At 41.8% G+C, this 20,952-nt stretch overlaps 1 protein-coding gene across 1 annotated transcript; it reads right to left on the minus strand.

Moving 5' to 3' along the window:
• Positions 1–362: 362 nt before the first annotated feature.
• On the minus strand, positions 363–20,934 carry arih2 (ariadne homolog 2 (Drosophila)). Its single transcript, XM_086277083.1, has 15 exons — positions 20,778–20,934; positions 14,273–14,817; positions 12,007–12,074; positions 11,463–11,535; positions 10,953–11,094; positions 9,545–9,666; positions 5,605–5,714; positions 4,826–4,943; positions 4,574–4,624; positions 4,233–4,254; positions 3,659–3,810; positions 3,223–3,366; positions 2,644–2,712; positions 2,341–2,457; positions 363–1,923 (listed from the first exon to the last, which is right to left on the minus strand). The coding sequence occupies exons 2-15, from the start codon at positions 14,534–14,536 to the stop codon at positions 1,852–1,854; spliced, it is 1,524 nt and encodes a 507-aa protein (XP_086133209.1). The 5' UTR covers positions 14,537–14,817; positions 20,778–20,934; the 3' UTR covers positions 363–1,851.
• Between the last annotated feature and the right edge of the window lie 18 nt (positions 20,935–20,952).

Raw genomic sequence — 20,952 nt, forward strand, 5'->3', positions numbered from 1 at the left:
CTCTAAGGGAGAGGCCAGCCACCCTTCGGAGGAAGCTCATTTCCGCCGCTTGTATCCGCGATCTCGTTCTTTCGGTCACTACCCACAGCTCGTGGCCATAGGTGAGGGCAGGGACATAGATCGACCGGTAAATTGAGAGCTGCGCTTTTACACTCAGCTCCCTCTTCACCACGACGGACCGGTGCAGCGTCCGCATCAGCGCCGCATCACTCTCCTTTCATTTAGTAAAAAACTAAAATAATTAAAATTCCTTAAAATAAAAAAACAACAACAAAACAAAACAACTTGATTTTTTGTCCTTTAAACCTTTAAGTGAAATTCTGTGTGAAGTGGTGTTTGTAATTAACACACAAGAGACAGGATCCGGTTTAAAAACTCTCTCAGTAACTCTATTTCTGTATTAATGTACAACCGTTGAAAATTACAGCTTTTTTTTGGTATTTTCTTTTTTTTCAATTTTTTTTAAAACAATCTATCTATGAAGAGCCATTTTCCAGAAGAAAAGTGAACAATGTCAGCAGGGAAAGGAAAAAGAGAAAACGAGGGCAAAATAAAGTATAGGGGGATGATGGAAAAGAAAGAGGAGAGCATGAGATGGGACGAGGAGAAAAATTAACAGTTTGTTTTCTGCAGCGGAGTGTTTGAGCGTGAGTGTGTGGGCGTGTGCATGCCATGTCAGTGGGAGGTGCTGTAGTGTGTGTAAATGGCAGAGATTACACTCACAGCTTCATAACAACTTCATGATCTGATCAGCGGAGGTGCTAATGCTAGATTTGCAATAGAAAGGGATCACGCCGGCTTGGATCTAGATTAGCTGAGCACAACTGAGCGACAGCATCAGAATGCGGAGACCAGAACGGGACCGATTCGGTAGTTTTACTTCGGCCATAACGACTCTTTGCTGGCAGCGGTTGCTGGAGCAAAAGACAAAACAGTGGAGGGAAGGTGTGTTTACTTTAAAAAACTAGTGACTGAATCTAAAGAAGTGAATGTTCAAACAAGTGTTTGTTAAAGAAATGAAACCTTCCCTCCAGCATGATGCAGGTTCTTGCATCATATGAGAGGGCTGTGGCACCCATCATTGAAGATATCACTCTCCAACAGTGAGAAGATGATGCACTACAAACCCCAACAACAGAACTTCTACACTCAGTGTTTTCTTCCCCCAAAAAATATCTGGAGAGGAAACTAAATTTCAGCTTCGCATGTGCAACTACCATCAAGTGGAATCTAGCCATTATGGTCGCTGTAACACCACCCATCTGCACCTTCTGCTTAAAGAAAAAAATAAATAAAAGAAACAAAATCCTCTTCCCAGCTTTTCCTCATCTCTATCAGAACACAAGCTTCTCCATTCATGGCAGTTTGACTAGAGATTATGCCACAAAAGGTCACCAGCAAGTTTTTGCAAAAAGCAGCTCTGCTCTCTTTTCATAAGGCTTCACTCTGCTTTCAGGTGCTGGTGCCAGTGTCTCTATGTTTACTGACAAATAAAAAGCAAAGCAGCTGGCAGAAGACCTCTGAGCTTTGACCTACATGATCAGATCTGAAATGCTGAAACCAGTGTAACCGCGGTAAATGTGATGCTTTGAGGCAAAAACCTGTAAACGGGGTGGGGATGATGAAGAGGTACGGCTGATACAATCGTGCCACTCTGTGGCCCTGCAGCCTTATGGAAGTGAGGGGGAGGGAAAGATGGAAGCAAACAAGTGAGTGCAGTGAAGCAAAAGGAGGGAGGGGGTAAAGTATGACTGCACCGAGGCGTGGTCATGGAAGGAAGTAAAGGTTAGGAGGCAGGGAAGGAAGAAAGTAAAGAGGAAGATGCTGGTGCTTTGCAGTCGCGATGGAGCTTCAGGTGTCGTGGAAATCCTTCAGCAGCGTGCGTCGCCTCTGCTCAGCAATGTGCATCTGATTTTCCAGATCCTGCAAAAAGAAAGAAAAAAAAAAAAAGAAAGAAAAAAAAAGAAAAAGAAATCACTCACTATTATTTAAAAAAACAATACTTTTCTGTCAATAAAAATCATATGAAACACTGAAATCCAAAACTCATCAATGAACTGAACCATCTAATGGATCTCAGTAGGATCAGTTATTCCCTTGTGTCTGAGATCCACTGTTTATCAAATTAATGAGCCATGGACTTGCCTAAAACAAAAAGTCACCTATTTTACTTGGGAATCAACTCAACAACAAATAAATACTCCACCATGCTTCATGTGCTGTCATTACTTGGATGTAATGAAACCAGCAACAGATTCCCATGGCTCATCCTGTAGTTTTCCCTGTCTTACACACCTAATGCATTTCCCCTCCCTCCCATTGTTTAGTATACTCTCTCACCCCTCTGTCACTGGCGCTGAGCTCCCCCTCGCCTCCTCTCTCGTAGCTGTCGGCTCGCTCGACCTTCCACGACAAGTTTTCTATCTCTGCTTCCAGTTGGGCCTGCTGGTACTCAAACTACAGAGGACACATGGAGGAACACAAACGTCAGGTCAAAAGAATCACTTCCCTCACCCAAAGAGAAATCTGACTGAAGTCACAATTACATTTGTTGAACAGATACAAAGTCAGTGGTAGGACAGTAAAAGGAAGGCACTGAAATCACAGCTGATATTAGATCATTTATTGAAGCTTGTTTCTCACCAGTTTCTTGCGCGGGCCCGACTCCATGTAATAGGCGTAAGGGTAGGTATACTGCAGTGTGTAGCGACACTAGGAACAAGACAACATGCAATCACAACACTGCACAGGCTTACTTGAGTTATTTTACTTTGCACACAAAAACTCAAATTTGTAAAACCTTGATTTAAAAACTTTAAGCATCACAAAGTTAAACTTTATCACCATCTGTATATACTCAACCCAAGCAGCACATATGTTGCATGTGAGGCATTTTCATAGACATGTTACAAAGCAGATTTTCACTTTGAAATCCTTTAAAAGCAGAAAGGAACCAGTTGATCAGTGCAGTGTTAAAAGTGTATTTGCACATTTACACTGATATGCCGGGAGAACACATGCTCAGTGTGTTTGTGAATTCTAGTTAATCAAAGATGTTGAGTTATTTGCAGCTCAAACTTAATTGTAACTGTGATTCAGCCCAAAGGAAATGAATAAATACATCACGGTTGATATTTTTTTTCCCCTATGTGCATCTGCTTCCCCATTTCTGCATTTCCACCTCTGTAACTCACTACCCATGCATGCATGCAGCCACAGTACCTTTGCCAGTAGCTTTGCAGCGTTATGCAGGTACTGCCAGTCGATCCAGGTTCCCAGATTGTTCATTACTCTCTCCTGGATCTTCTCCTGAATCCTCTGGTATGTCTGAGCTTCCAACTGCAGAGATTTGTTGTGATTCTCCCACTGGTGGGAAAAAAATTAAATATTAGTTTGTTTCTAGCAGTACGACACTTTAGATGGGGTGCAGAATCTTTTAATTTCCAATGTCCCACAAAGCTTTTATACAATGTTAAGCTCCCTCTTGTCTAAAACTGTAGGTTTGTTGACAGTGTAAGAAGCTGTCAACCCAATAAAACTTCAGAGAAAATGAAATTAAAAAAAAAAAAAAAAAAGGTTTGTATCAGAGTGTTTGGAAACAGGACATAAAAAGTCAGGTTTGTTTAACCTGGAGCCTTTCTACGGAAAAACAGCTTACCCTCTCAAAGTAGAAGAGATATTTCTTGAGGGCCTCTCTGGCCTGAGCCTGCTGGCTCTGGTTGACTATATCAGGATTTTCTTTGTAGCGACTGCACTCGTAGTATTCACTGCCATGGGTCTTCCAGTCTCCAAGACACATCCAGCAGAAGTCTTTCACAAGAGGAAAAACAAAACAGATTTATGGACTCTCCACAGCACATGTTGACTTCACAGTACACACAAGTAAACCCAAAAAAAAAAGAGAGAGGAAAAAAAAGCCATAATCATAACTTCAGTTCTTATTTCTAGTAGTCTAAAGAGGATGATGTGATAATATATTGTTATGTCAATGAATGACAGATTGATTTAACCACATTTTTGTGTAATTGATAATTGGAGTAGCTCAGAAGAAGCCGTGTCTGCTAGTCCGCCAAACCGCAGCTTCTAACGTTTTGTTTTCAAGAACATAGTAGCAAGCCGTGACTGGAAATTTCTTGGAAATGCAATCATTATCCCAGATGGATGCAAATTGCTCCACAGAATCCTCCTCTGAATCATAGAAGAGGTGTGACATTTTGAGACAGCCAACTTACCGTGTTTGCACTTGGAGCATTGCTGAAACAAAGAAAGAAAGAAAAAAAGAGGAGGAAGTCAAATTAGTGAACCAGAAACCTGAAAACACAATTTAAGATTCACTAGGACCGTGAATCAAAGCCATTCGGCAGATCACACAAGACTAATGAACACAATGCTGTCACACATACAGCTTAGAGACTTTAATAAATGAAAAGCAAACACAAATAAGTAACATCTTTCTGGAATGATTCACGCAAGTGGCAAATGATTAGAGCTGAGGACAGCAGCTCTCAGAATGTGAATGTATTTTTAGTGTTTCCTGTGTTCTGGGAAAGTGTGAATTTCAGCTCTGACTCACCATGTGATTGCACCCTCCATTCTTCTCAATGCAGATATTGCACTTAGGACACTAGAAGACAAACAGAGCTCTTAACTTCCTACTCCGAGCTGAAAATCTGCAGTGTTTATACAAATTACATTTTCAAACTGTGCAAGATTTGTGACCAACGGAGAGTTCAAAACGAAAGTAGGTGTGCAGGCGCACAAGTGTGTGCAAGCAACAGTTACAGTACATGCGCATATCAGTGTGTTTACATGCAGATGTTCTTACATCTTTAGTGTGGGCGCTGATGTAGTTTGCAGTCTCTGAGTCGTCTGCACATTTGGTCAGCCATTTCCTAATTGTTGCACAGTCTGTGGGTGCATGATACATCTGACGGCATTTGAAACTGAGGAAAAGATAACAAACAAAGACAGTGATAAGCTTCACTGATTACAGTGACATAAAAAACAGACCGAAGTTAAAACTGAGTAAAGTTCTCAGGAAAAACAATATGAACCAATTACAGTAGCGACATAATTCCACCACATAAAGTCTGAACAAGTAACAAATTCTGCAAATAATTCACCCCATAGCTTTTGGATTCATAAAATAAAGATTTTAATAATAATTTAAAAAAAAGTCACATAAGGGGAAAAACTTCGGAGGATAATTTTTAGTTAAACCTCTGTATGTGAAACAATGATCCAATTTACTAATTCATGAAAGACTGTTAGCTCTGTGCATATCTGTAAATGTGCAAGTTTTTAATGTTTTGAGCCTCGATAAAAACATATTTAAAATCAAGTTTCAGAGTTTCAGTGAAATCTGTGAGAAAATAATAGTAATCTGTCTTGTTTTTATTTTTAGCAGCATGTTATTCTACTAACTTAGCAGGATTTATAGCCAGCACAAAAAATAAATAAATAAATAAAAAATCCAAAACAACAACACCCCCCTCCCAAACAAACAAACAACAGTATAGTAATGAGACTTTTAATTAGACAGCAAAAGAAATGAATAATCTACTTTGTGTGAAATTCTTACTGTAACTTCAATGTGTCACTTACCAGAAGACTTCACTGCAGCGGCTACACTGCACTCTACGTGCCCGTGGCTCCTGCACTTTGATGACCATGGGACAGTCTGCACCTGGACACAGCTGCAATTGGAAGTGACTCTGCAGAAAGCACAAAGAGACAATTAATGAATTCACCTCCAATGTAGGCACAAGTATCTGACATAAGACAACCTTGGTAATTAATTTCAACTGATGATGTATTTCTTTATCATCTGAGGGAATGATTGCTGGAAATGACTGTCTGATTGAGATATAAGAATTGGCATTAACAAAGATACCTAGTTGGTGAGACAGACATATATACAGGAAAGAAGTCAGATTTCACGCTGTGTGTGGAACAAATTCAAATTCAAATTTTATTTGTCACGTACACAGTCATACACAGTACGATATGTAGTGAAATGCTTGGACAACTGCTCGTGACCTAAAGAAAACAAAAAAGGAAAAGGCTATGAATAAGATAGGAAATAAATATGAAAAATTAAAAAGGGTAAATTTAACTAGGAAGGAATAAAATATAAATTAAGGTTAAAAATGAAAACTGTACAACACAAATTAGAATGAAGGGTAAATTTAACTGGGAGAATAAGATAAAATATATAAATTAAAGTTGAAAATAAAATAACTGTACAACAAAATACACAATATAGAACTATATAAGAATGTATGAAGAAATATAAATAAATATATACACAATAACAGCAGCGTGATTTACGTAATGAAGTGAAACAATGTCCAGAATGTCCAGTGTGTGTAAGAACTGTATGTGTGGGTCAGTACTGTGTGGTGGTGTGATTGAGAGACCGTATCGCCTGCGGGAAGAAGCTCCTCCTCAGTCTCTCTGTGTTGGTCTTCAGGGAGCGGAATCGCTTTCCTGACCTCAACAGAGAGAACAGTCTGTTGTTGGGATGGCTGAGGTCCTTCACCATCTTCCTGGCCTTGGTCCAGCACCGCCTGCTGTAGATTGAGTGCAGGTCAGGGAGCTCGGAGCGGATGGTGCGCTCAGCTGACCGCACAACCCTCTGTAGAGCTCGTCTGTCCTGCATGGTGCTGTTCCCGAACCAGGTTAAGATGTTTCCCGCCAGGATGCTCTCTATGGTGCACGAGTAAAAGTTCCTGAGCACCTTGGAGGGCAGTTGGAAGTCTCTCAAGCGTCTGAGGTGGTAGAGACGCTGTCGGGCCTTTTTCACCACGGTGTTGATGTGACGGGACCATGACAGGTCCTGCGTGATGTGAACTCCGAGGTATTTGAAGCTGTCCACTCTCTCCACTGGGCACTCGTTGATGACAGGGGTCTGGTAGTTCCTCTCCTGCTTAGTGCTGAAGTCCACTATCAGCTCCTTTGTCTTACTGACGTTTAGAAGGAGGTTGTTCCTCTGGCACCAGTTCTCCAGATTCCTAATCTCCTTCAGGTAGGCCGTCTCGTTGTTATCAGAGATCAGGCCCACCACGACGGTGTCGTCAGCAAACTTGATGATGGTGGTGGAGCTGGTAGTGGCCACACAGTCATATGTGTACAAAGAGTACAGCAGGGGGCTCAGAACACACCCCTGGGGGGCTCCAGTGCTGAGAGTGGTGGAGGCTGAGACATGTCCGCCCATCCTTACTGCCTGTGGTCTGCCAGTTAGGAAGTTGGAGATCCACAGACACATAGATGAGCTGAGTCCCAGATGCTCCAGCTTGGTGGTGAGTGTGGAGGGAATTATGGTGTTAAATGCAGAGCTGTAGTCTATGAAGAGCATTTTAACATAATTCCCCCTTCTAGTGTCCAAGTGAGTGAGTGATGTGTGGAGGAGATGAGAGATGGCATCGTCTGTGGAACGATTTGGACGGTAAGCAAACTGTAGTGGGTCCAGTGTGTCTGGTAGTGAAGAAATGATGAAGTCTCTGACCAGGCGTTCAAAGCACTTCATCACTACTGAGGTGAGGGCTACAGGGCGATAGTCATTGAGAGAAGCAGGGTGGGGTTTCTTCGGGACAGGAACAATGATGGACTCTTTGAAGCATGTGGGGATCACCGACTGAGATAGAGAGATGTTGAATATCTCAGTGAACACAGGAGCTAGCTGGTATGCGCAGTCTCTTAGGATACAACCTGGGATGCCGTCTGGTCCTGCTGCTTTCCTGGTGTTCACTCTCTTGAAGGCTCTCCTTACTTCATGCTCGGAGATGACGAGCATGTTTCCGGTGCTGGCAGTATCTTCCTGTCTGCAGCCGTTAGCGCCGCTAACACTAGCATTGTTGGAGTCCTTAGCTGCAGCCTCGAAGCGAGCATAGAAAGTGTTCAGCTCGTCTGCCAGAGTCATGGCCGCGTTCGTCATACCGGTTGTTGGTGCTTTATAGTCCGTTATTGTCCTTAGTCCCCGCCACAGGCTCCTAGAGTCACTCTGTTGGAGTTGTGACTCTAGTTTCCTCCCGTAGCGCTGCTTCGCCTCTTTCACCGCCCTCCGCACGTTATATGACGCGGCTTTGTACGGGTCCGTGTCCCCCGTCGTGAGTCCCGTGTTGTAGGCAGCGGTGCGGGATCTCAGAGCGTCGCGGATGGTTTTATCCACCCACGGCTTCTGGTTGGGAAACATTGTGATAGTCTTTGTCTCCACGGTATCATCCGCTAGTTTCCCGATGAATCCCACAACCGCTTCCGTAAACACGTTGACGTCATCGTCGGAGCTGTTTCTGAACATGCCCCAGTCTGCGTCATCGAGTGCGTCCTGTAACGCGGCCACCGATTGATCCGTCCAGCGCACGACCTTCCTCTGAACCGGAACTTCCTGTTTCAGCCTTTGTTTGTATTTTGGCATGAGGAAGATGGCGGCGTGATCAGATTTGCCAAACGGAGGGCGGGATTGTGCCTTGTAGCCGTCCTTGACCGTAGTGTAGCAGTGGTCCAGTGTCCTTTCACCTCTGGTGGGGCAGGAGATGTGTTGATAAAAGTTCGGCGCTGCGCGTTTGAGGTTGGCACTATTAAAGTCCCCCGTCACAATAAGCGCAGCGTCCCGGTGTTGTGTCTGGTGCTGTGTGAGTGCCTCATGCAGCTCGCATAAGGCGGTGACCGTGTCCGCTTGTGGTTGAATATAAACGGCACTTATAATGACCGATGTAAATTCCCGAGGTAGATAAAAAGGACGACACATGATGGACAGTAGTTCCAGATTTGGTGTGCAGGAGCGTGTGAGAGGAACAACGTTCGCACTGTTGCACCAGTTGTTGTTCACCATTAAACACACGCCGCCTCCCCTTGACTTCCCCGAGTCCCGTGTCCTGTCCATGCGGTGAACCGAGAAGAACTCGGCCGGCTGGATGGCGTGGTCCGGCACCGCTGGGTTCAGCCATGTCTCGGTGAAGCAGAGGAGATTGCAGTCCCGAATGTCTCTCTGGAACTTTACCCTGGCCCTGAGGTCGTCAAGCTTGTTCTCCAGTGACTGGACGTTGGCGAGCAGGATGCTAGGCAGAGGTGTGCGGTGTGCACGAGCTCTCAGCCTGTTCCTGACGCCGGCTCGCTTCCCTCTAGGCCGCCGCCGCTTCCCTTTGTTCTCCCTCAAGATCTCACTCGGCCAGCTCGGATCCGGAGTTAAAAACTTCGAATTGTGAGTACATTGTAAACCAATAGAAACAAGAGTGTCACTGTCATACCTAATGTACCCAATGGTGGTGATTTTGCCGATTTAGAAACGCTGAAAACTAACTTAAAAAACAAAGACAAAGAAAAAGTGGTCGGAGCAGTCGTGACGGCAGCCGACCTCACCGGCGCCATCTTTAAATCCATTCACTGATTCACTGATTCAAACATTCACTGATTCAACATTCACTGATTCAAAGCAAACACAAATAGGCCAACTCAGTTCTCACTGCCTCTCCAGATGCTTCTCATTCACTATACATGCAGACTTTGACACAGTATCTGAGCAAACACAGAGACTGTCACAGACCTCGACATAGTCTCTGAAGAGGTAGCGTCTGTATTTGTCCTTGAGCTCCTCTCCTGGCAGCAGTGGCAGGACAAAGTCTTCTGGCATCTGCAGGGAACAGTCCTGAGCCATACACGAGATACCTGAACACACAGACACATGCACATTTATTACAGTCCTAAATCACAGACAGCGAGACAAATAAGATGTAGACAGTGACTTCTAACACCTCTGTGTGCTTAATAGTACAAATAAACCCACTCTTTAAATTTAATTACAGCCATCCAAAAGTTCCACTGCAGCCATGTTTGGCCTAAGTAAGCTGGTTTCTTGTGTTACACTGACCTACAACTAGACTGGGGTCATCTGTCACCACAGACCCTTCCTTAGTGCAGCTGACATAGAGACACTTATCAGACTGAGAAGGACTTGGTTACATGGACTGACTTTATCAGAGAGACTGTTAAAGGCAGTACAGGGACGTGCACACAAACATCCTCACACATTTCACTGCTAAAGCATTTGCACTCCCACACACATGCAGCTACAGGGAGCCTGGTAAACTATGCACTTTATCACACATAAAATGTACAAGAGCTGAACCCAAATATTGGACTATTCTGATCATTTGGATCTCAGCTTAGGTGTCTGACCTCTCTCAGTCACAGGAGCGATCGTCAGGCTTCACTTCATCTAGTTGTTGCTAACATAGGTTTGTAACTAGATTTACCAACTTTTTGTCAGAGTGTAAGGTCTTCCTCTCGTCCTGCGGCTACACTGGTTTCTCTTTTTCGTCTGCTGAGTGAGTAACAGTGAGGAGCAGCAGTAACCGCTCATGGAAAAGAAAGGTATCTGGCACAGGTCTACAGTATAATGCTCAAAAAAAACTTAGAAACGATCAATGTACACACCCACACACCCATCTGCCATCCTGCTGACACAAGCACACTCTTTCACAGACACACACTGATAAATGAGGCTTCTGCAGGAGCATGTCTGCCTGTTTAACTCCACACCAGATGGAAATCATCAAAAGGTCACATTACACCACCTTTATCTTCCAAGTCCAAAGACATTCTTTAATTTTCCACACGTGCAGAAGCACAAATAAATATGGACATCCGGGATTTGCAGTGTTTTCTGTTAGTAAACATGGTATTGCTGGGTGGCTGATGTAGCGCAAATTAAACACCACTCTGCAAACTACGCTGGTTTGGCAGTAAAGCAAGGCAGATCAGAGGCTGAAACTGTGATGAAACCCTTAGTGGACAAATACACATACCAGCGCATAAATATACAAAGTGCAGACATACAGATTCTTGAACAGACGTTTGGGAGCTCTGATCAAACAAACTGTGACTCACTCCCACTCTAATAACCGCTCTGATGACTAGAGAGATGCTTACAAACACGCTTGCTGTGTACTCACCCACTCCCGTGCCATCTTTGACCAGTACGGTGCAGTGCTGCTCCCAGCATGCTTTACAGAAGGAGTGCTGGCAGGGCAGTGCCAGCAGAGAGTCTCTCCGTACGACCTGTAGACACACACCACACTGGAGGGACTGAGGGGCCTGAAACAGAAATCGAGATTATCAGCCTGATGAACCAGAGAGCTTGTTAGTAAGCTCAAAGTTTCTGACAAGAGCAGTCAAAGGTCATTTTTTATTAATATAGTGCGTTTAAAACAACAAATACACATTAAAAGACAATAAAGAAAATAAAAATACATTGAGCTAAGAAGTTTATTGTAAGTAGAAGTTATTTTTTTAAATAAAGATTTAATAAAGACAAAATTTCACGTATTAATATAAAGCCAGAGTACTCTGATCAGCTGTGTTAGTACAAGTGGATTATCTGGTGCATTACAATCACAGTTACTTTGATGCAGATATGAGTACAGAGTTGAATCAGAGACAACAAATGATTATACCCCACTCACAGTGACTGATTTGCACGTGCTGCTGGGCTGGACCAGAGCGTCTGACAAGAGCAGAGACGAGTTGGACTTATATCTGTGGAAAGCAGAGGTCAAATGAGGAACTCAACAGCACATTAAAGTTGATCAACAAAGAAGTGGATGTTAAATGCCTGAAGAGATATCAAGTCGAATGTGTTACTAAGTATCAATGAGTACTAAAAGTAACTGTAATTTAAGTTTATTAACTTTTTTGATACCGTCTGCCATAAGTTGTTAAAAAAAATGATGGGCTTAAAAAACAACAACTACAAACAAACAAGCAAAACAAACATCTAGTCTGTGCAGTTTAAACAACACAAAATGAAAAAGAAAAGAGTGTCAGAGAGAACTAAAAATGTGTGTGGGGGGGGGGGGCAGTTGCAGAGTGATATTACACAGGAAGATGATGAGATAAAAACAGTGAAGAAAAGAAAGTGCAAGGGCAGAAAATAAATTTGAGAAATGGATGTGAAGAACAGACAGTGTAAAAGAAATTCTGCAAAGATGAGAAGCAGTGGAGACATACCTGTCCAATATCTGTGAAACCTGCCAGTGGAAATGCACTAGGATCAGTTTTGCTACTGACGGTACAACCTGTGGGAAAAAGAAGGGACGCAGAGATGTTGAGATGTTGCTTCGATGATGTCCAATTCTAAGAAATAAAAGATTGCTTAAACGATTGGTGCGTGACTCCCTTTGTTGAAAGACTGCTACTCGAGTTCTGTGTGTAATTCTACAAATGACTCAGATCCAAGTTTGGCTGATGTTCAAAACACTGCATTATAGGTCCTGACCTACAAAGGTTTCCTCCTTAGTAAGACCTCTGCTACATAACAAGCGACTTAGTGGCAAAAGTAGACAGTTCGTTCAAAGTAGTGAATGTCGAGATTTGATGAGCTGAGCTTACGATAAAAGAAATGCCATTACAATTTTATAATAAAGAAAAGACACTCCAAGTCTTCTTAAATGTAACACTGTCTTTGTGTTTTAAACTCTTAAAGTACCCCTTAGGACTTATTCCAGCAAAGGCACTGAGACATACTTGTTTATTTCACCTAGTGCCATCAAGAAAAACACATGCCTCAGCTCTGCTAACAGGGGACTGCAGTTGTGCTGTGCAGCTGTCAAATTTGACTGTGTGGAACTGTGAGCAAAGTAACATGTTGATGGAAAACAACCTGTCGACTTAGCAATGTTACCCAAAACAGGTGACCTGAAGGGATAAAGATTTAAAAAAAAAATCTTTTACAGATTTAAAAAGATTTACAGCCCAGACCAAAAGTGCTACAAAGTTCTCCGTTCTTTATAGCATCCCACTGACAAGTATCACAGTTTGTAAATGTTTTCACTTCTTGTTTAGGGAATTTCTGCCTGTTTTTGACTGCAAACACCTTCTGAATGATTCTTGCACTTTTCAGGTCTCTCCACTGATTTTTGATCTGCAACCCTGCCCCTTTTAGACTTCGAAGTATTTTTACAACAAGAGCAGTTGAAGCCATTGTCTTTTCTTTTTTTTTAAACACATACTAATAATTGCTTCAAGAATTTATTGAAATACGACTGAAGTAAATCCACTGCCTCTAGTTGCAACACACGCCCAAATCCATCCCTGCACTTAACAGCAGAGGAGATGTTTTCAATTAGTCGCCCTTTTTCCTACAATCAAACCTTCACTCATTGTCAAAATGTTTTACTTTACATTCCATCAGTTCAAAAGACTGGTATTGGTGATTTTTTTTTTTTTTATGTTTGCCTGGAACCTTCTGACAGCAAGTTTTGTGATCTAGACTTTCAAAAAGGTCTTTTGCAGTTAACCTCCTAGGACCTGGTGTCCACATATGTGAACATCACATTTTGGGTTATTTAGACCAAAATACTAAATTTTGCTCTACAAGAGCCTGACATCCACTTACGAGAACATTATACTGCCACTGTTCTATCGAAATTTAAAGTGAATGTCCTCATATGTGGATCTAATTTTTCTCAAGAACAAAAATCATGTAAAAAAAAAAAAAAAAAAAAAAAATCTTATAAGTCTTTGTTTTTACATTCATCGGGCCCCAATCAGCCCAAATAGCAAAAAGAAATTAAAAATGCATGCCATGAAAGATTTTGGCTGAAAACTACATCTTAATGACATTAGGAGCAGAGTAAATGGCCCCTGAAAAACGCTGTGCCATCTATTTTCACACATGAACATGTGAAACATTGTTCTAAGGTGTGTTTTCCCACGGGTAACACATACCACAAGCTAGTCTGCATCAGCTGAATTCTAACTACTGGAAACACTGCCTTTTTCTTTTTTTTCCTTTTGTTTTTAAAGCCAAGGGGGCTGCATGAGTAAAGCATGCATGAGGAAGGATGCAAGACTGCATGCCACCGCATGCCTTCCTTGACTCTTCTGCAACATTTCCTGTTTCTCTCTTATCCACCTTTCCAATAGTTTCTGCTCCAATTGAAAAATAAATAAATAATAATTTGGTTCATTAGATAAATTTACCCAACTGCAATTTTGTTGGTGATCCATGATAACTTTGTACCTGCGATTTACTGTTTCTTATGAAACTTTGTAAACAAGAAAGAATTAGATTTGTAATATTTTCAATAACATGACATATGAGGCATGACAAATGAGGGTGACCCATACTGAATTATCTAACTTTTGGGGGGGGGGGGGGGGGGGGGAACAAAGAAAAGAACAACCAAAACACACTTGCACCCTGCTTTTGCCTTTCAGATTTTGATTTCACACACTAAACCAATGTTTTTGAGAAGAGTGCAGCTCCACTCACCTTCAGTGCGGCAGCCACAGTGTTAACCTCCTCCATCAGCACCCGCTGGCTCTCTTTGTAGGTCAGACAGGTGAATTGGTACTCCTCTGGATCGAAGGAGTCGGCGCCTTGTTGCTCCACGTCACTGGCCACTCCGTCGTAGTATCCTGCAATATCACCCGGATCCTCCTCTTCTCCTCCATCATCCTCATCCTCCTCTTCCGAGTTCACCCCGAAGTCTTCCTCGTTGCTATCCGACGCCTGGCTATTCATGTCCACAGACATCCAGTCGACTGATTTGATAACCCGGACAGGTAGACTACCCGCCTACCTGTCGGATCCTACTCGTCCAATGAGCTGAAATGGCTTGACTGATGCGCCACCTCCTCGTTTTTCGCTGCCCTGTTTCCACTTTCTCGTGCCACTTCACTCTACGAGACACCGTGCCTTCCTGTCTGCCTGAAGCGCATACACAGCGCGTTCAGCAGCAGCGGAAGAAGCAAAAGAAGTCACACTCCCCGTCACTCATTTGGAAGGTTTGTTTGGATAATCTGAGGAGAAAAAGACTGGAGAAAAGGGGAAAAAGAGAGTTGAATAAGGAAAATGGAAAAAAAAAAAAAAGAAAAAAAAAAGAGAGAGAGTTAGAATGAGCAATTCTAGCTTCTTAATCCAAAACAAGCCGTTTGTCCACGCCTGCCCTCTCCCTTCAAGTTTCATTTACAAACACCATTTGTGTACATGAAAGACAATAAATACATAAGTAAATCTAGAGACGATGCCTGCATTATCACATGGTAAAATACAGTGACACAACATGTGCACTAAGCCACTCAATGTTGACTTTCTTACTTTGGTGAGAGTCTCTAATGCCATTTTCTCCATTTCAACAAAGTAAACACGTACAATGAAGTGAGCACTAGGGCTGGGCAATATCATACATTTTACGGTAATGCCGGTATAATGTTAGGCAACGATAAGAAAATGAAATATCGCGATAGAATATGGGTAAAACGTGCATGCGCAGTGCCTTTGTTTTCATATGCACATGGTGGAAAAAGCATGGCGCCGACGGAGAATGAGAAGAGCGAAAGCGGATCATTGAATGAAACGGATGAACCAGAATTGGTTGTAAAAATGCTGCAACTTCAGTGGTGTGGAACTGGTTTGGATTTCGTCCGTCAGATACACAACAAAGCACATTTTTTGGTAGAGCATGCAAGCGGGCCGTCGTTATTACCGAACCTATTTTATGTGGTACCCGGCACTCAAAAATTTGTCAAAAAATGTTTTAGTACGACTTTGCTAAACTACGAAGCCGCACCGCTTGATGCGTCGTCGGAGCGTTACGGCTACCGTAGTCAGGAGGCTCACGGAGTACTATGTACTTTGCTTCAACATAATATTACCGCATTGTGTGTGTGTGTGTATAGACTCTAAGTTTTGTGGATATTATACATTAGGGGTGGGTTTTGATTATCGATTAAAATCGATTCTGGCACTGACACTTGCAGTGTGTGAATGTGTGTGTGTGAATGGGTGGATGACTGGTTGTGGAAAGCGCTTTGGGGTCCTTAGCGACTAGTAAAAGCGCTATACAAATACAGGCCATTTTACCATTTGGATAACGTGATATTGATTCATTAAAATCCTGAATCGATTTTGCCCTCAGGTTAAACCTCACAAAATTTCAACAACCACCAAACAGCTAAAACAGTAAATGAGAGCAGGTACACGGACTCTGCACAAAGATGTAAACACAAAGCGCGGACCCGCCGACGGATCAGAATCAGTGAGATGTCGCCTTTCTCACCCGACGGCACGGACACGGTCGGGGCTGAAAGGCGACAGCTCAATGATTCTGATGTTTCGGCGGGTCCGCGCTTTGTGTTTAGGTCCTTTTTGTGCTAGATTCTGAAGCTACAGGTTTGATCTCCCTCCAAACAATATTGACTGAACCAGCAGCAAAAGAAGATCCAAACTACGCTTCACATAAACATCGTCATGAATTCCCTCTTACTTTTCCTGTTTTGCTTCCACCACGATAAAAAAATAAATTAATTAAAAAAAAAAAAAAAAAAAAAAAAAAAAAAAAAAAAAAATCACACTTCATGCAGAGCTCGTTGTCTCTCTCAGTGTACTTCACGAACAGTTTCACATCTAAAAATCTGTTTTCTGCATTATTCGCTTGCTTATTACGCACAAGTCTACCATTGTTTATAGCGCTGTCGGACGCTGTTTTTTTCCTTTTACTTACTTCCGACAAGAAAGTCTCATTTCTGCTGTTCAATAGGCCTGCTGAACAAATTAAAAAATTTTAAAATGATGCAAAATTGCAAAACGCTTAGCTGCGTCTCTAATAAAACCTCTAACTTTGCTCTGCTTCACTTCAGCAGCATCAGGTAATGTTCATATGTTGATTAATGGTTTTCTTTCATTTTTGATCTACTGCAGAATATTTTTAAGGTCATCTGCTATTAAATCCCAGGCCAGGATTTCTGTGTTTTATCCTCAGTTACTTTGACAAAGGCATCTGCTGTGATGCTCACACCTTTGATAAAGTCTCGCAAGTGTCAGCTTTCTTTTTATAGACAAAAAATATGGAAATGTACTGATGTGTGATCAGAATTATAATATTTCTGACTGTCTGAGTCACAATTTCCCCGATTCAAATCGATTCGGGACCTTGTGAATTGGAATCGAATCGATTGTAGAAATCAGTGACGATACCCAGCCCTATTATGGTTATGCTCAGGATATGTCGGCCAATTTCCACTGGAAATGCCTTTTGGTTAAACTGTCAGTGAGGAATTTGCATTTGCACTGTTAAATGTTTATATAGCTTTAATGCACATAAAAAAAACAGCTGCTTGTTTATGTGAAAATACATTGATGGGGTTTTTTCTTTGCACTAATAAATTTGTGGAGTTGTAAAGTATTTGTCTCGCATCAATTATATCACTATGGAAAATTTTCAAATATATATTGTGATAAATATTTTTACCCATATTGCCCTGCCCTAGTGAGCACGTAAATAATCTATAGTACTGTGCAAAAGCATTCAGCCACCCATCATTTCTTTATTTTTTCATTTGAAGGAGCCGGACTTTCTTGTAATTGTTTAAAGTGCTCTCGAGCAATAGTTCTCCAGGTTTTCTGAAGATCTTTCAAAGAATGTTTTGTGGGGTTTTTTTGGCTGCTTTTTCACTTATTTTCAACCCAGTCCTTGTGCTTGACTATTTCCAGAAGATTTTTCTGTTTGTTTGTTAAGTTTCTTAACACTGACCTACAAATCATTCAAGCATTAAAGAAGGCGCCTAACTCAGGATATGAACCAGTGTTGTGTCTATACATAACAGACAACTTGGCAAAAACTAATTGTACCTGCATGCACTTTGATACTAGCATCCTGTCACAAAAACACATAATTTGTTTCCTTATAAAAAAAAAAAATGCTAAAGATAACACAGTTTGTCAGGCATAAAAATAATATTTTACCCCAACTAGGTGATTCCCAAAATGCTATAACCCAAAAACCTGGCATAGATTGGCAAAAACATGAGGAAATTAAACAATTTGAGGACCAACGAACAAGTGGCAGGCCGAAAAAACGATTAATGGCAGATGAAAAGTATCTGATACACAGCGGAACACTGTCAGTCATGGACCAGCCTCCCCAGAGCCCGAACCTCAACATTACTGAAACAGTGGGATCATCTTGACACAAGAGAACAAAATGAAAGGCATCCAAGATCCAAAGAAGAGCTTTGAATGTCTTCAAGGAGCCTGGAGAACTATTTCTGAAGACTACTTTAAGAAATTACAACAAAGCATGGCTAAGAGAGTTCAGACTGTGTTGACAAATAAACTTGATTTCTGCAGACTACTGTAAATAAATCCCTTCTATTTTTTTATTACTACATAATTCTGTAAACAAATTACATACTGCAAAGCTAAATTAAACAAAACAAACAAACAAAACAAACATGTATTGACAGATAAACAATGATAAAAATAAAATTAAAAAAAGCCTGAGTAATAAACTCTAGTTGGGGGAAAAAAGAAAAAGGGAGGAACCATAAAATAATAGAAATCATATTTGAAAACATAAAAGCTTATAAGCTGCAGATAAGGTTGAACAGGGCTTTCACCGCTGTCAAACATCTACTACCATGATATCTTTTCTAGGAATCTCTGAGTAATACCTTGGAACATTGGCTCACAAGGTCAAAATACAATACAATGATCAGTTATCATCCTCAATGTGGTAGAAAGCAAATGTCCCATAATCTCTAGAAAATTGTGTTCTGATAAAAAGGAAATAAATAAAACACAGATTAAAATGTTTCCCCAACAAACCAATTGATTTAAAATGATTGTTACTAAATAAATAAAAGACAAAAAAAAAAAACAATGAAAAAATGCCTGTGCCAAAGTTTAATGACAAACTGAAGTAAACTGGAATGAACTAATGAACCACATAACCTAATCACATGTCTTCTTCCTTGGGGAACACAGATGGATGAGATAGCGATACTGGGTCAAATGAATTTGACCACCATTACTTTTGACCGTTAACAATACTGACTTTCCTAGAGTGTTGTGAACTGCATCAAGCTGGCAACAGTCTTTGTGAGATGTGATTAAATACACTTTAACTGGAAGGTAGATGGTGGATTTTAGTATTAATTTGTCTTCGTTATGTGTGGATGAAATGTTGACTTCGTGATTAAAGTCATTCTGAACAGAGGACCTGGTGGTTCACACACTGAGGAGAGCCTGCAATGACTTTTTGTGAAAATTTCTCAATAACACACTTAAATGGATTCATACCTCACAACAAGTCAGGAAGACCAATTGCTAGTTTCCAAATTTGGTTCATTTACAAGAAAATGTGGTCTAATGAGAAAATTAAATCTTGTTATAGCTGACAAGCTAGAAAACAAAAAAAAGGAAAATGATGTTAAGATGAATGGCTGTGACTGGATTAAATCCATGGTCCCTAACTTCAAGGGTTCATAGTTCAGTTACACTTACATGACTCAGCTTCTCACATCTTTCCCAAGGATGAACTTTCCTGATGTTTCCTGATGTTTCATTAGCATCTGTTCAGTATAGCTATGCGTTTACTCTCCGTTTAGCTCTGCTGAACATCATCAGCTGTTTATGTTAGTGTTTCCAAAAATGTGTGTTGCCAACAGTGAAGTTAACAAGTCCCTTCGGGTGGTCAAAGTATGCAACGATAACACTCATAACAGAGGTGAAAGGTGTTTCATCAGTCTCTTCTTTACTTTTTACATTTTCATTTATGAGTCATAAATATGCAAGCTTGGTTGCACCACTGGGCCAGGCACAGCTAAGCCATCATTTCAGGTCATATCAGAATTTCGAGTTCTGGTATGAACTGATATGAACAACTACAAATTTTGGAGCAATACCCCAAAGTTTCATTATCAGTGCTGGAAACAAGCTTCCATATTATAAACACCAATACGCATAGATAACTCCTACCTAATTCTAGCCACTAATATTGGACCCCCAGTATATCGGCTGGGGTCTAACACAGACAGATGCTTTATATAAACTGCATTTACTTTCTAAAACCAACGCTGCACAGAACTTTACGTTTTTTAAAAATATGGGCGAGAAGCTTGCGGTTTTTTTTTTTACTTATGGAGAAAACGTGTGTCTTCGCCGTGTAATACAAAGTAATCCCCCACTTCTGAACGGAAAATACATTGAGGATAACTAAAACAGTGACAGCACAAAGGCCCCTCTAGTAGGCTTATTTCGACATGTGATTTGATCAACAGACACGGGATCAAAGACGACTGCTGGCACCGGTGTTCAAAATGTGACTTTGTAAATAGCCACTGGACAGAAAACAAGGTTAGCCGGGAAAGCCTGCCAGTCGGCCCCGGCAGACAGACGAACGCTCGCATTCCACCCGATCCAGGATAAAAATAGGCAGCAAACTGGGTGACACACATCTTGCTAGGCTAATGTATTACAGCGACTCAGCACAGGTTTGATAACAGGTCTTGTGGGAGGATGAGGGTAGCGGAGAGTCGAGATTAAATTACGCAAATAAGCACCCGGTCGTTCCTGGACTTCAGCGTTTCGGCTCAAAGCGCCTCTGAAGTTAAATCCACACAACAGCTGGCTAACTTACCGTTAGCCGGATTAGCTCCCTGGCTAGCGTACTGGTATTTCTGTTGAGCAGAGGAAGTCACGCAATTGCAAAGCCACGACTCGGACGAGTTACGACTGTTGAACACCTTCATAACACACTTGCAAAAGTTTTCAAGCAACACTTTTAATGTATTCCCCAACAAGAATTGACAACATAAGAGCTAGCCAGGTAGCCACCCCTCCTCCTCATTCCCCTCCCGCTGTGCCTCCGCCTCTCATCCACTCTAGTCCGGGGATCGAGATGTAAACAAGGGCCTCTGGAGAAGCTCGGGAGCAAAGAGGCACATTTACACAACCGCTGCGTGAATTTCCACTGTTTAAAGTCGGTGGGGTTTACCTCTTAGTGCAGAGTCAAGTCAGCCCGCGGTGACAACCAGAGGCGAGTTTGGAGTAAGGAAATCCCAAGAGCGATTTACACGCTTTTGCTTGGCTGGTAGACGGAAGATAGACCGTTACAGGGGTACTTAACAGTGACGTCACGTCCGCGTTTCTCTCGCAGCCTTGCGCTCTCT

The sequence above is a fragment of the Aulonocara sp. 'chitande type north' Nkhata Bay genome, linkage group LG20 (genome assembly GCF_057382095.1).
Source record: "Aulonocara sp. 'chitande type north' Nkhata Bay isolate Kocher_YH1m ecotype deep benthic linkage group LG20, A_spYH_male_GT1.1, whole genome shotgun sequence".
In the NCBI taxonomy this organism is placed as follows: domain Eukaryota; kingdom Metazoa; phylum Chordata; class Actinopteri; order Cichliformes; family Cichlidae; genus Aulonocara; species Aulonocara sp. 'chitande type north' Nkhata Bay.